General features: G+C 48.4%; 1 protein-coding gene and 1 long non-coding RNA gene across 5 annotated transcripts in view; one reads left to right on the top strand and one right to left on the bottom strand.

The window, feature by feature from the left end:
• KIF18B (kinesin family member 18B) overlaps window positions 1–15,069 on the bottom strand; it is a 21,860-nt gene that overhangs the window by 3,841 nt on the left and 2,950 nt on the right. Inside the window, exons 2-11 of one of the 3 annotated variants that reach the window (XM_010832421.1) lie at window positions 7,720–8,164; window positions 7,018–7,175; window positions 6,596–6,700; window positions 6,280–6,390; window positions 6,002–6,199; window positions 5,358–5,534; window positions 4,673–4,747; window positions 4,446–4,546; window positions 3,632–3,818; window positions 3,147–3,274 (exon numbers count right to left, since the gene is read on the bottom strand). In XM_010832421.1, the coding sequence (XP_010830723.1) occupies window positions 3,147–3,274; window positions 3,632–3,818; window positions 4,446–4,546; window positions 4,673–4,747; window positions 5,358–5,534; window positions 6,002–6,199; window positions 6,280–6,390; window positions 6,596–6,700; window positions 7,018–7,175; window positions 7,720–8,038 (1,559 nt within the window). In that variant the 5' untranslated portion in view covers window positions 8,039–8,164. The remainder of the gene's footprint in view (window positions 1–3,146; window positions 3,275–3,631; window positions 3,819–4,445; window positions 4,547–4,672; window positions 4,748–5,357; window positions 5,535–6,001; window positions 6,200–6,279; window positions 6,391–6,595; window positions 6,701–7,017; window positions 7,176–7,719; window positions 8,165–15,069) is intronic. The other 2 variants (XM_010832420.1, XM_010832422.1) reach the window with 2 other exon arrangements.
• LOC104982971 lies at window positions 2,854–14,971 on the top strand. Of its 2 annotated transcripts, none has more exons than XR_824581.1 (4): window positions 2,854–3,169; window positions 11,472–11,563; window positions 11,695–11,773; window positions 14,941–14,971. It is a non-coding gene; the product is annotated as an uncharacterized LOC104982971 (long non-coding RNA). The 2 variants fall into 2 exon arrangements; XR_824580.1 differs by lacking the exon at window positions 14,941–14,971 and adding an exon at window positions 12,972–13,878.

Genomic DNA, 15,069 nt, shown 5'->3' with positions numbered 1-15,069 from the left:
TGGACCGCTCCTGCCTTGACGGGACCGCCTGGCCAGCCTCATCACCCTCCCAGTTGTGCTGAAGACCAAGGCTGGCGGAGATGACCGTGGGTAATGGTGGGAGGCTTCACCCACTAAAAATGTCCCCTGACAAAGACGGTACTCGGGAAGTGGGGAAAGGGGACTGGGTGGCCTCGGAACGTCTGAGTTTCCTCTCAGCTCTGCCACCTATGAGTGCTGTGATCTTGAGTAAGTCCATTTCCCAGGGGCCATGAGAGGTCGCAGGGAAGAGGCCGGCTCAAGCCAGACCAACAGCTCAAATTCCAGCTCCAACACTTCCCAGCTGTGTGACCCTGGATCACCTCGCACCCTCAGTGTCCACATCCCTAAAATGCAGATAACACAGGCAGCTACCTCATAGGATTGCTGGGAAGATGAAATGGGTTATTTTTAAAATTTTTGGCCATGCCTGGTAGCTTGTGGGATCCTAGTTCCCTGACTAGGAATTGAACCCCGGACCCTCAGCAGTGAAAATTTAGAGTCCTAACCATTGGACTCCATCGAAGTCCCCAAATGGGTTATTTTAGATATAAAGTGTTTAATGAGTACTTGGTACATACTCAGCACTGTAAGGTTAGCTAATTATTATATTCTAATAATAATAATCATGCCATCTACCTCATTAGGATAAGAGGAGATTAAATAAGACAGGCCATTTGATCTTTGGTTCTGAGGAGACCCTCAAAAATGCATTCAGCCTGCACTTTGTATTTAACAATTGGGATCCTGAAAGAGTGTGTGTGTATTAACATGTACTTTGCATGCACTGAGGGGCCATTTAAAGGAAATTACGAGGATAATGTGATTATTGGTGTTATAAATTTAGATTCTAATAAAGCAAATTTTCTTTCTGTGAGGCACACCTATGATAAAAGAATAAACACAATTATCTCAGTGGGGATTATTCATGGCCAATCATTTATCCCTGGGTAGCACTACCTGCCTGGGCATCTCTGAGCTCTGCCCTCAGTGTGTGCACAGGGAGCCCAAACTCATTTTATAAAGCAGCCTCCAGGCCCCTTTGAAAGAAGGCAGGATATAAATTAAAAAGGACACTGCAGAAACTCATTCTATATCTGCCTGAGCCACAAATTATACAAAAATAAGACAACTGAGAAAAGTGGGCATCTAGGGACAAATGCTCTGACTTGGCTGTCAGATGACCCAGGTCTGACTCCGTCCCTCTCGTCCTGTAGCCCCGGCAAATGGGGAGTTGGTCTATATCACGAGTTTTCAATTTAGGTTTCAAGAAACCCATCAGAGGACATTTTTAATGGAACAGCTCTGCTTTATCTGTTCTACGTATTAGACCTCAGGATAAGATTTCATTTGAAGACAGGGCTTTGCTGCTAAAAAAAATTCTGAAAAACCACTGAACTGGAAAATCTAAAATCTACTCAGTGTCCCAGTAGTCTAAGATTCTAAATTCTAAAGTCAAAGTGAAATTATTTTTGATTATCTGGTTGTTAGGGTATTCCCAAGTATCAGGGGCTGCGGATCTAGAATGTTCCACAACCCCTGATACTTTGGGTCTTCCATCACTTTTATTAGTATCTGTTATTAGCTCTGTTTCCCTGGTGGCTCAGTGGTAAAGAACCTGCCCCCTAATGTAGGAGACACAGGTTTAATCCTTGGGTCGGGAAGATCTCCTGGAGAGGGAAATGGTAATCCACTCCAGTATTCCTGCCTGGGAAATCCCATGGACAGAAGAGCTTGGTGGGCTATAGTCCATGGGGGAGCAAAAGAGTCAGACACAACTTAGCAACTAAACAACATTATTAGCTCTGGACCGTGATGCCCAAATCGTAGCCAAAGTTGAAGCCACTTTTCAGAAACCACAAAATCAGAGGCAAAGCAGAAACGAGAACCCTGGTGTCCCCCGTCTTCGCAACGGGGGACTCCAGGCCAAGAGACCCTGAGTCATCAGTGGCAGCCTGTGGTTGTTCCATGGGGGCCCGGGGGCATCCCGCCAGTACATTCCTGCCACTCCTGGGCCCTGGGGAGTCGGCAGCAGGAGGCAGATAATAAGCCACTGATTATTCAGGCTGCAGCATTTTTGCTGAGTCGGGAACAGACACTCCTCAACAAGAAATAAAATTAAACAGGCCCTTCTGTCCGGAAGCTTTAAATACACTGCCTAGCGTGAGGCGTGCTGTGGAGGGAGGTGTCGGGTTGGCAGCAGCAAAGCTAAGTGGCAGAGAATTTATGTTCTGGGGGCCAAGGAAGAAAATACTAGCAGCACCTCTCTATTAAGCACGGAAAGAATGGTCCAAAAGCCATTTCTCTCTGGGTTTGTATTTACTTCTGAGGAGAAATAGCCTCAATCTGTCAATGAGACAGACGACGAACACCTGACTCAGGAAGGCCGTCCCATCCTCAGCGGCCGCCCAACTTCTCTTGGCTGAGCACGGGCAGCTTGGCCCTTAGACTGGAAAGCATAGCTCCAGCCCCAGGCAGCCCTGCCCTACCTTGGCATTCGCCAGCTGTCTGGATGGAATTTGGTGTTTTGCTTCCCTCTTGTCAAACTGCCAGCTACAGAGTAATAAAGAGGCTGCTATGTAAACAGAGTAGGCGATAATAGCAAATTGTTGACGGCAGGTATGGGACAACTGGATGACAAAAGACTTGCCTCTTGGACTTCCCTGGTGTGGTGGTTAAGAATCTGTCTGCCAATGCAGGGGACACGGGGTTTGATCCCTAATCTAGGAAGATCCCACATGCCTTGGAGCAACTAAGCCCGTGCACCGCAAGTACTGAGCCTGCTCTCTACAGCCCATGAGCCACAACAAGAGAAGCCTCTGCAATGAAGAATATTCACTGCTTGCCGCAACTGGAGAAAGCCCATGTGCAGCAATGAAGACCCAGCGCAGCCAAAAAAATAAAGACCTGCCTCTTTAACTAAAACACAAACAGAGCTTCTATGATATGCTTGGCACCAGTACTCCTTCCAGGGAGAATTCCATGGTCAGAGGAGCCTGGCAGGCTACAGTCTGTGTGGTTGCAAAGAGTCAGAAACGGCTGAGCGACTTTCACTTTTCTCCTTCCAGGAGGCCTGGAACCCATCACCTCCCGCCTTGGACTCTGGAGAGGAGCAAGAAGATACCTACTGCTTAGAACGGTCCCTGTCCAGGTTTGGTGGTGGGAGGTGGTCCACGACTGGCTTGGGCTGCACGGTCAGGTCAGGGGACCTGGGCGATGGGTGTCTGAGGTTCTGTTCTGGCACCTGGGTTGGAATCTAGACAGGAAGAGTGTCACAGGTAGAGAGCCCAGGGCAGCCTCCCTCGTTTTACCTGCACAGCTCCTGAAACCCACCCATCCTCCACGAGTGGGAATGACAGCTCCTGGAATGATTTGGTCCTAGTAGGGTCCTTTTCTCTCCCAGTTTAGGTCCTCCCTTCTTCCTCCCTTTCTGGTAACACACAGGCTCCCTGCTTTCAGACACACCGGATCTGACTAGTTCTTCCTGCACAGAATCTGAAAGTCTCCCAATGACTGAGATATAAGCCATCCAAGCAGAGAAGCCAGGACTGAAGGGACCCACGAGTTGGGGGAGGGGATTTTCTTCCAATATCCCACCAGCTCCAAGCCCTACCTCCTTGGCCGGGCCTTCATCCTTGTCCTCTGGGGGCTGCTCCCTATTTGAGGAGTTCCCGTCCACGACCTTCTCCCCTGGGGCCTCTGACCCCAGGCTCTCCTCTTGAAGGACTGCTGACCCTGGCTGGAGCTCTGGGGTGCGGGGCTGGCTGGGGAGATGGGACGGTGAGGGGCAGCTGGGGAGGCTAAGGAGGAAAGGAGAGGTTTGCGAGGTGTGAAGCAGGGGCAAGTGGGAAAAGCAGGGAGGGGCAGGATCTCTGTGGCTTCAGATGGTACAGAGTCTGTAAGGGGTTGGATGCTCAGGTAACAGGTAGGTAGTAGCTGGGGGTGAAGAAGGAGTCAAGGATTTTCTGGTAACGTGTGGGCACGTTAAGTCACTTCAGGCATGTCTAACTCTTTGCGACCCCAGGGACTGTAACCCGCCAGTTTCCTCTGTCCATGGGATTCTCCAGGCAGGAATACTGGAGTCGGTTGCCATGCCCTCCTCTAGGAGATCGTCCCAACCCAGGGATCGAACCTGCTTCTCTTACATCTCCTGCATTGGCAGGCAGGTTCTCTACCAGTAGTGCAACCTGGGAAGCCCAGAAAACAATGACACCCACCCCCTGAACGCACCTTCCTGTGAATAGCTGATGCTGCTTATATGGACTGGGGTGTGATTTACTCCTCCAGCACAGAACATTCTAGGTGACAATCAGAATGCTGGGCACTGAATGAGAATCCCTAACCCCACGTGCCAGAACAGAATCGAGGAGTCCTAGCCCTCCACAGGCTGGGGAAAGGACGGGGCAGGACAGGGTGACAGAACTCACGGTTGATGCGGAGTGCCTGGCTTGGGGGACCGTGGAGCGTCGTGAGGTGGGGCCTGGGCTGCTGCCTCATACACCCGGAGCTTCTCCCTCAGGGCAGCCACCTGGAACACAGCGGCCCATCCCCTCAGAGCCCCCGCTGAGCGCAGGGTGGTGGCAGAGCGACCTCCCCCATGAGTTGCCCCCCGAGTGCCCTGCCCCCTGGTCAAGTTCCCCAGGCGGCTCCTCACCTCAGCCTGGAGCTGCTGGCAGATGGTGGCGTACTGGCTGATGTGACAGTCCAGGCTGATCACGTTGCTCTTCAGCTGAGGTGGGGACACAGGGGAGAGATCTGTTTGTTTATTCAAAGCAGCTTTTGGCAACTACTTCCAATGGCCAGACACTGCTAGGCACCTCACTCACACCCCGGCTGCTCACCCTTAGGACTGAGGAAACGGGGAGGCCAGAGGCTCACCTAACACAGCAGGAGGAGAGCTTGCGTTTGACCCCGAGACCCCGGGCTCCCTGACCCATACGCTCTCCCCAGCCCAGGGGCTTTGCAGCAGTGGATCCGGGAGCCCCAGGGCTCCCTGTGGGAGGCAGGGGAAACCAGGCAACTCTGCTTCTATCTGCACTATATGTTGTTTTACCAAAATAAGGGCCTGCTGCTAAAAACAAATCTGACAAAGATCACTGGCTGACACTCGGCCACTCCGTTCTGTTGCTTTCCTCTTGAGACAATTTAGCCTCAACCATCCCAGCGCTGTGGTATTTGAAGGATGAAGACTGGGTCACCTCTCCTCTGGGCCTTGCGGGAATGCTCGCTCCAGGTACTGGAGGAAGCCGGTGGGTCCTGTCCCCTCCTCCTCCCAGTCTGGGGGCTCCCCCGACACCACTACACCCCCACCCTAGGCTGGCGTCCTGGCTGGCACGCACCGAGAGTTTGATCTCCTTGGCCCGGTCGGCATACTTGAGGGTGTTGTAGGTGTCCTCGTAGGTCAGGCTGGAGGGGCTGACGGCAGCGATCATCACCGTTCGGCAGTTGCCCCCAATGCAGTCCTTGAGGAGGCGGGTCAGCTTGCTGTCCCGGTATGGCACGTGAGACTTTCGGCCCTGGGGACAGTGGGTGGGCGTGGAATGAGTGTCTAGACTAGACAGACCCAGGCCGGGACTCGGTAGCTTTGGGGTTTTGGGGGATATTTATATTTGTATCTATATATATATTTAAAAATGTATTTATTTGGCTGCACTGGGTCTTGGTAGTGGCATGCGGGATTTAGTTTCCTGACCAGGGATAGAACCCAGGTCCCCTGCATTGGGAGCATGGAGTCTTAGCCACTAAACTTCCAGGGAAGTCCCTGTTTTTGCTTTTGTTTTTTTTTGTTTTTTCTGACTAAGCTGCTGGGCTTGCAAGATCTTAGTTCTCCAACTAGGGATTGAACCTGGTCCACTACAATGAAAGCACCGAGTTCTAACCACTGGACCACTAGGGAATTTTGACCCAGGGCTGGAGGGAGGGACCCTTGTCCTTGGCAGTGGGTTGTTGCCCTGGGGAGGAGCCTGACTCCGTGCGGCTTTACCTTTGCGTCCGCCAGGGCGTTGAGGACGTTGATGAGGGCCAGCAGTGAGCGGTTGATGTTGGCTCCCTCCCGTAGCCGCTCCCCCTTGGCATGGGTGCTGGACGCCCGCTCTGAGCCTGCCAGGTCGATGAGGCTCATCTTGGCCACACGAAGGGCCTGAGTCAGACCTGGGATCCGGTCCTGCTGCTTCACGAAGATCTGGGGGCAGAAGGCCGGGGTGAGGGGATGCTGGCCACCAGGAGTCCAGACTCAGGTCCTGGCCTGTGGCCCCTGCTCACCTGGAAGATGGCATGGGAGCGGGAGGACGTAGCGTTGGCATCAGTGGGGTGCTGTGTGCGGTTACGGTTCCCCCGGGTCAGCATGCCCAGCAGCTGCTCAGCTGAGGTTGGCTGCAGAGGAGACACGAAGGGAGGGGGCTATGGTCTCTCCAACCAGGACTTTTCCCTAGCAGAAGGGCCACTCTTCAGAACCAACGTCACCCCCGTGCTATCACCACTGCCACCCCGACAGGATCCAGGACATCCCCAAACTGCCTGGTGAGGGGATCCCAGAGGACCAGTGGGGCTGCCCGTCCCACCTAAGCCCAAGCCTTACCTGGTGGAAGGAAAGTCCTTGTACCACCACCCCTTTGTCGGGGTCCTCACGGATGGCAAGGGGCCCCTTGGGCTCCAGGAGGTCGTGGATCTGCTCATTGTACACCTGAGGAGAAAGGAATCAGGGAGGGGTCTGGTGGAGAGGCTGGTCAGGAAGTCTCTCCCCTGGGGGGCTGGGGGATTCCCAGGCCAGAGAAAATGACAAGACATGCTTGGTGAATGACCCTTGCGAGATGACGTAACGTGACGACTAGGGTCAGTTCACACGCAGTCTCTCTTGGAGCTGTGTCCGCCCTCTGGGCCCCCGTCCTCCCACTTCCTCCTACTCTCTGCCCCTCCTGCCTGCTCCACCCCACTCCCTCTTCAGGTGGTTGTGAGAATGAGGGAGGAGGCTGCCCCATCCTGGGGTGCCAACAGCCGTACCTCCAGGTAGCTGATGAGCACCTCGAATCTCTTCTCCTCCCGGCAGGCCTCAAGTCTTCTGTACAGCTCCATGGTGGTCAGGTACATGATGCCAGGGTCCCTCTCTCTTCCCAGCATGGTGTGTGTCTTCCCGGCCCCGGTGGCCCCATAGGCAAACACTAGAGAGGACAGAGTAGGGAGGAGGGTGGTGACAGGGCTCCCCCAGGGCATTTTCATCCGGTCAGCCCCTCTCCTCCTCCAAACCCCTTTGCTTCCTTTCGCATGCATGGTTGCACTGCTCCCACCCACCCACAGCCCCCACGTTCCCAGCTGTCGAGTTCTCCATGTCCTTTCCTGGTCCCCCTGTAGGCCTGTGGACTTGAAGGCAGAGGGGTCTCCACCACGGGTGGAAGCTCGTCCCTTCCTCGGGGCACCTTCTGCAGCCTGGGTAGCTTCCTCTATGGAAAGCCCACAGTTCTTTCCCTCACTTCACGTAGCTCAGCTGATAAGCACACACTTGCAGGTGTGATTTTGCGACGTGTCTTCTCCCTGCTCTAGACTGTAAGCATCCAGAGGGCAGGAACCCTCTCTGTCTGACCTATTGTACCCCAGGGCCCAGCAGAGTGGCCCCCACACCAGAGAAGGCTGAGTGAGGGGCCCACAGAGAAGGCAGGGCCAGAGCCTTCCTCATCTGGTGCCCAGCGGAGGGGCAGGCGGGCTCACCTGAGCAGTTGTAGCCCTGGAGGAAGCTGTCCAGGATGCCGTGGGTGGTGTGCTGGAACACATCCTGCTGGGTGGCCGTCTCACCGAAGACCCGGTCAAAGACAAACGTCAGGTCTTTGCCCTTCTTCCTGGGGCCATCTTGGGCGCTGCCCCATTTCAGGCCAAGGAAGCCCCCATCGGGCTCCTCAGGGTCGAACACCAGCACACGCTCGTCTACCACCTGAACCACAGGCCGCCGCTGACTCTCCAGCTCCTTCGGAGTGGGGGGCCGCAGCCGCACCACGACCCGCAACATGCTGTCCTCCACCGCCATCACCATGGCAACACCTGGGCACAGAGGCGATGGAGATGAGGCCCAATCTCACTCAGGCCTGACCGGGTATTCCTCAGTCTAGTATTCAGGGGCCTTCTCGCACCTCCTCTACAGCTCATCTCCGTTTTACACCTCGAGAGAATAAAATTATTGATGCCAGCACCAATTACTAACAAATATCTTTCTTCTTCCCTGGTAGCTCAGCTGGTAAAGAATCTGCCTGCAATGCAGGAGACCCCAGTTTGACTTCTGGGTAGGAAAGATCCCCTGGAGAAGGGATAGGCTACCTACTCCAGTATTTCTGGGCTTCCCTGGTGGCTCAGATGGTAAAGAATCCGTTTGCAAAGTGGGAGACCTGGGTTCAATCCCTGGGTTGGGAAGATCCCCTGGAGAAGGGTGTAGTAACTCCAGTATTCTTGCCTGAAGAATTTCCATGGACAGAGGAGTCTGGAGGGCTGCAGTCTATGGTGTCACAAAGAGTCAGACATGACTGAGCGACTAACAGCACAGCACATCTCTTTTTCTCTTGAAATACCACCTTTGCCATATCCAGGTGACTGTATAGGTGGGCTTTCTATTATGTTCCACTAATCTGTCTATTCCTATGCCAACACAATAGTTCCTTTTAAAAGGAACACCATTCCTTAAAAAAAATTTTTTTTATTCATTTATTTGACCACAGTGGGTCTCGGTTGTGACATGGGGTCAAACCCAGCCACCCACAATAGGAACATGGAGTCTGAACCGCTGACCACCAGGGAAGTGCCCACAGTTGCTTCTTTCTAGCAAGGCCACACCTAACCCTACCCCCAGCTTACTTTTTCATGATTTTCTTGGCTATTTTCAATCATTTTTTTCCTATTTGACTTTAAGAATTATCTTTATCAATTCCATCTCCATTTCAGAACCAATTCCCCCTCAAAAAGCCCAGCTGGGATTACAGTTGGAATTAATATTAATTAATTAATATTAAATAATCAGCATCTCCTGATATGATATTTATTTTATATTAGATGTTTTCATATAAGAACATGGCTATTACCTTTTGATTTGTTCAGGTATTTTTTGTAGATTCAGATATTTTCTTTTTTTTTAATGTCATTGTTCTTATTTAATATAATTCCCAAGTACTTTATGAACTTAATTGCTATTATGAATGGAATACCTTCCCCAATCTCCATTTCCAGGCGGTAAACACAAGTAGGGGAAAACATGATTGATTTTTACATATTTGCCTTTTACCTACAATCCTCAAACTCTCTTATTAATTCCAACTGTTTTTTATTAAAGCTTATTGAGTTTTCTGAGTACACAATTGTATATCAGAAAATAATTTTTTTACCCTTTCTTCTCCATGATTATACTAAATATTTCATTTATTGTCTATTGCATTCCCTTGAGTTAAATGATAATGATGAAAATAGGCACCCCTGTCTTGTTTTTGATCTTAAAGGATCTTGATCTTTACTGCTTTATAGAGATATTAGTTTTCGACTTTTAGACAAATAGGTCATTATCATACTAGTAATTTCATCTGTTCTTACTTTTACTCAGAGTTGTTATCAGGAATATCTAGAACTTTATCTGATGCTCTTTCAGCATCTCCTGATATGATTATATGCTTTTTTCTCCTTTATTTGGTTGGCGTGGTAAATTACTTGATATTATTCTTGGCATCAAATCAATCATGTACTCTTTTTTTAAATTTTTATTTATTTTTTTGGCTGCGCCTGGTCTTAGCTGCAGCATGCAGGATCTTCCATCTTCATTTTGGCATGTGGGATGTTTATTTGCGGCACGCAGACTATTTAGTGGCATGTGGGCTCCAGCTCCCTGACCCGCGATTGAACCTGAGCCGCCTGCATTGGAACACAGAGTCTCAGCCACTGAACCACCAGGGAAGTACCCCAACTACGCATTCTTGAAGAAATATCCTATTCCGGCCATACTGGAAATTTCCAGTTTTCAAATGGTCAAATACGTCAACCTCTTCTTTTGTTATTTTTATGTCATAGTTAAGAAGACAGTCCTTCCCCAAAGTAATAAACACTTTAAAAAAATATTTCTAATACTTTTCCTTTCTTACATTTAGGTCTTTATCCAGATGGAATTTATTTTTGTGTGTGCGAATGGTATGAGAATATTTCTAAATATCTTTTCTTTCCAAATGGCAAGCAATTATCTCAAGATCATTTATTAAACAGTGAATTCATTCTCCACTAATTTAAATGCCACATTTAACATAACTAAATTCTCATGTAAACATGAATTTGTTTCTGGATTCTCCATTCTGTTTTCCTTTTCCAGTAACTCACTGTTGTAATTATTGTGGTTCTATACCACCTTACTGTTCTTTTTCTTGGACATTCTTGGACAGCTTATCTTTATATGATTTTAGAGTCAGCTTATGAAGTTCTATGAAAAATTCTGCTAAGATTATTTTGAATTTCTAGATTAATACAAGAATTAGCATCTTTACAATATGAAGTCTTCCATATAGGAATATTGTATCTCTTTTCATCATTTACAACTTTATAATCTTTAGTAAAATTTCATTATTTTCCTCACATAAATTTTGTAAATTTCTTGATAGATTTACAAATAGTTACTGTACAGTCTTTGCTATATTGGAAATAGGCTCTTTTAAAAATTACATTTTCTAATTCGTTTTGCCAGAACGTAGGAAAGCTACCGATTTCTGTATGCGGATCTCGTATATGCGGATCTTGTATCTGGCCACCTTGTTGAACTCCCTTATGAGTTCTATTAGATTGTCATTGATTCTCTTAGGTTTTTCAATTAAATGATGATAAGTTTGCAAATAATGACAGTTACTTTCTATTTTTAGCTCGTCTATATTTAGTTCCCCACCCTCCACTACCCATTAGGAATGGGTGCTAAATTCTATCGAATGCTTTTTTGGCACTTGCTAAGATGATCACACGGTGTTTCTCCTTTCTCTGTGCCTGTACAGGGTGACATGGATAGATTTCCTAATGTTGCCTGGTAGTCATTCCAAAAGCTTATTTATGCATTCCCTCTTGAATTCCCCTCAGACCTTCCTGTGTGCTTTTTTCATTTCTCCTTCAAGCCAGCCTACCAAGGGTAAAGATGGAATTTCTGGAATGCAGGAATTACAGATATTCCTGGAAAAGTCCAGCTCAAGTCTAGGAATATATTAACAGGGATAAGAAAAGGTGGTGGGGGCAGGGGGGAGCTGTTCGAGGTTGAGGGGATAGGAATAGATGAATGCTTTCCTAGGAAAGAGTAGGTTCTGCCAACGGGTCACCATTACCAAGGTCATGCAGCAAAGAAACGTGGGATTTCGCCTAATACTCCGGCCAACAACTCATGTTTTCCTTGGGGGATGAGGCAGAACCGAGTTGACTTCAAACGCTTGTCCTTCACCCCTAAACTTCCCAACTTCTTCCCCACACAGAACAGAGATGTCAACCAATGATTATCTTTCTGAGTTTAATTAATTCTATTCCTGTCTCAGCCATCAGGCCATCACAATAACAAACATAATAGGTAAGTGTCCACTCAGGAACTGTTCTAGACACCTTACACTTTTCATCTCCTTTCGACCCTGTTGTGACCCCACAAGATAGATACTATTATTATTATTTATCTGTTTTTTACTTTTGGGCCACACCTGGCAGCATGAGGCATCTTTGTTTCCAGACCAGGGGATTGAAACCTCACAGTGCAAGCAGGGAGTCTTAACTGCTGAACTGCCAGGTAAGTCCTCATAGATACTATTCTCAGTCATTTTTCAAGGACAAAATTGAGACAGAAAGGGTTAAACAACTTGCCCAAGATCCCAGTGGTAGTGAGTGATGAATCCTGGTTCCAACCCAGGCAGTCTGGCCATAGAGCCTGCTACACTGCCTCGTAATGACATTATATACTACGCTCTCATGCTTACATTGTTGTAATGGTCCCTTATGTTTGTATGATAATTATAATCCCTTTCATGTAACTAGCATTATGCCTTCTGCAAACACTTTCAGATAAATGGACTGGACCTAATTTTCGACACTCAGAATGCCTGTTTCCTATCCTCGCATGTGAAGTTCCTCCAGGGAACTTCACTTTTTTTCGGTTTCACCACACAGCTTGCAGGATCTTAGTACCCTGACCAGGGATCGAACCTGAGCCCTTGGCAGTGAAAGCAGAGTCCTAACCACTGGACTGCCAGGCAATTCCTAGGAACCTCACTCCTGTGACCAGGCAAGTGAAGGCAGAGGGTGCCTGGTCCCACAGTCTGAGTCTATACTGGCTGCCTTAAGGCCAGTCCCAGCTCCCCGTGGAGAGGGTATTAGCTGAGGAGGAACCACAGAGCAGCGTCACATTCAAAGCAGGAAATTAAAAAGGGCACTGGCAGCAGAGTGCGCCTAACCTTTGCAGTTCTCTCCTCTCCGCCTCCTGAGGGCCAGCGAGGCAGGCTGTTTGCCTAATGAGATGTTTTCCTTCTTACGGAGAAAGCGCTGGGGGCGTGGGGTAGGAGGTGGGGAGGGGGAGGGGGACACCGGCATGGCCCCAGTCAGGACACCTGGGTCCTGGTCTCTGCTTTGGCCTCTGACTGCTGGGGAGGTCTTTCCACCAGCCACACCTCATGGATGTCACATCAGCGTCTCCCTTTGAGAGCTGGAGAGAACAGCTACTGATCTGCGCCTGCCCCAGGGGGATGGGAGATTAATGAGAGAACGTTTGTCAAGTTTGCTTTGATCCTCAGTTGGAAAGAGCATTTCAGCCCAAAGTACAAGGGAGATGATTCTTTAATAAGATCTTCAGGGTTCTGAGCGAGCCACAGTCACGTCCTGTTTCTAACCCGGGGCAGCTCATTAAAACCCGGAGGCTAGTTTGCTGCCAAGCTGGGGATGGGAAGCCAAAATTCGGTTGTTTTCAGGGTAGCTTCTTCTGCCCACCATCATAGGGACGGATAGAACAAACAAACCCACGCTCCTCAGAAGCCCCTGAAGAAGAATGCTTGAGGACTTGAGGGGGTCTGCCTGCAGACACTGGGAGCTCAGAAGGCAGGTGCCTATCCTTGGGTGTTGTACTTTTTATAGCAGTTGTTGTGGCCCCCTTCATTGCTCCTTCACAACTCTAACACAGTGTTTCTTGTCCTTAAGCTCTGAGAGATTAGGACCCTCTGCTGATACAGTCTGTGCACCCCGAGATAACTCAGAACCAAATCCAGAACACAGTAGATACTGTGTAATATTTGTCCTATGAACGAATAAAGGCCAGAAAAACCAGGCTGAAGCCAAAAGCCTAAAAATAATTACGATTATATAATAGCTAACATTTATTGAGTACTTACTATGTGTCAGGCACTATGCTAAGTGCTTTACAAGTGTTTCATTTAACTTTCACAACAATCTCATTCTGTAGTTATTGATACAATTGTTACATCCCTACTCTACAAAGCAAACTGAGGCTCAGGAAGGACATTGTCACATCAGTGGTAAGTAGCAAGGCCAGAACTTGACTTTGTCCTGTCATCAGAGGCACTGCTCTTCATCCAAGGCTGTTCTGCCCTCTACCTGAGCCTTTCCAAGTCCCACTTCCCCTCACCTTAGTGAAAAATGTCCAAAGATGCCTTTTTCTTTCTATGGGTGGTAGTGCAGAGATAGCACTGTGTTCTTTTCTTTTTTGAAAAAGACAAAACTGTAACTAAGGACAGTTTTGTTTATTCCTTTCTAATCATTTTTTATTCTTCTTGTCTTGCAGGCTAGGACATTTATTTTTCTTATCTAGCCAGGACCTTGGGTACAATTTTGAAAGCCGCAATAGGGGCTTCCCTGGTGGCTCAGTGGTAGAGAATCCACCTGGCAAAGCAGGAGACACGGGTTCGATCCCTGGTCTGGGAAGATCCCACATGCTGCAGAGCAACTAAGCCCTCGTGCCACAACCATCGAGCCTATGCTCTAGAGCCTGGGAGCCGCAACTATAGAATGCCATGTGCTGCAACTGCTGAAGCCCTTGAGCCCTAGAGACTGTGCTTTGCAACAAAACAAGCCACCGCACCACAACCAGCGGGTAGCCCTGGCTTGCCATGACTAGAGAAAAGTCTGCACAGCAAAGAAGACCCAGCACAGCCAAAAATAACTAAATAAATAAAATTATATAGACTGAAAGAAAAAGAAAGCAGCAATAGTGAGCAATCTTGTCTCTTTCCCGATTTTATAGGGAATGTTCCTATTATTTCACTTTTTTGTTGGTTTAAAGAGATTTGCCTCTATTTCTGAAGTGAAGTGAAGTGAAGACCTCTCAGTCGTGTCCAACTCTTTGTGACCCCATGGACTATACAGTCCATAGAATTCTCTAGGCCAGAATACTGGAGTGGGTAGCCATTCCCTTCTCCAGGGGCTCTTCCCAACACAGGGATCGAACCCAAGTCTTCTGCATTGCAGGCAGATTCTTTATGAGTTGAGCCACAAAGGAAACCCAAGAAAACTGGAGTAGGTAGCCTATCCCTTCTCTAGCGGATCTTCCCAACCCAGGAATTGAACTGGGGTCTCCTGCATTGCAGGTGGATTCTTTACCAGTTGAGCTATTAGGGAAGCCCGCCTCTATTTCCAGCTTACCATTAAAAAAAAAACATAAATGGTTATTGACTTATACTTTTGTGCCTAATGGAATATGTTTTTTTCCTTTAATCTGTAAATGTGTAAATTGTATGAATAGATCTTCTAGCATTAAACTATTCTCCCATTCCTGCAATAAATCCAATATGATCATAATGTAGTTTTTTTAATACATTGTTGGCTTCTGATTACTAATATTTTATTTCAGATTTTTACAACTACATTTATAAAAGAGAATGACTTGAAATTTTCTTTGCCTCATTTTTGGTATAACAAAATAGACTGGAAATGTTTTCTTTTCTTTTTTTTCAGGGAGAGTTTTTACATGTTTGCTGCTGCTGCTAAGTCACTTCAGTTGTGTCCGACTCTGTGTGACCCCATAGACAGCAGCCCACCAGGCTCCGCCGTCCCTGGGATTCTCCAGGCAAGAACACTGGAGTG

Source organism: Bison bison, unplaced genomic scaffold (assembly GCF_000754665.1).
Source record: "Bison bison bison isolate TAMUID 2011002044 unplaced genomic scaffold, Bison_UMD1.0 scf7180017861046, whole genome shotgun sequence".
NCBI classification, from domain to species: Eukaryota; Metazoa; Chordata; class Mammalia; order Artiodactyla; family Bovidae; genus Bison; species Bison bison.
The sequence above is the reverse complement of the archived record's forward strand: the minus strand, read 5'-3'. Positions and strand labels throughout refer to the sequence as shown.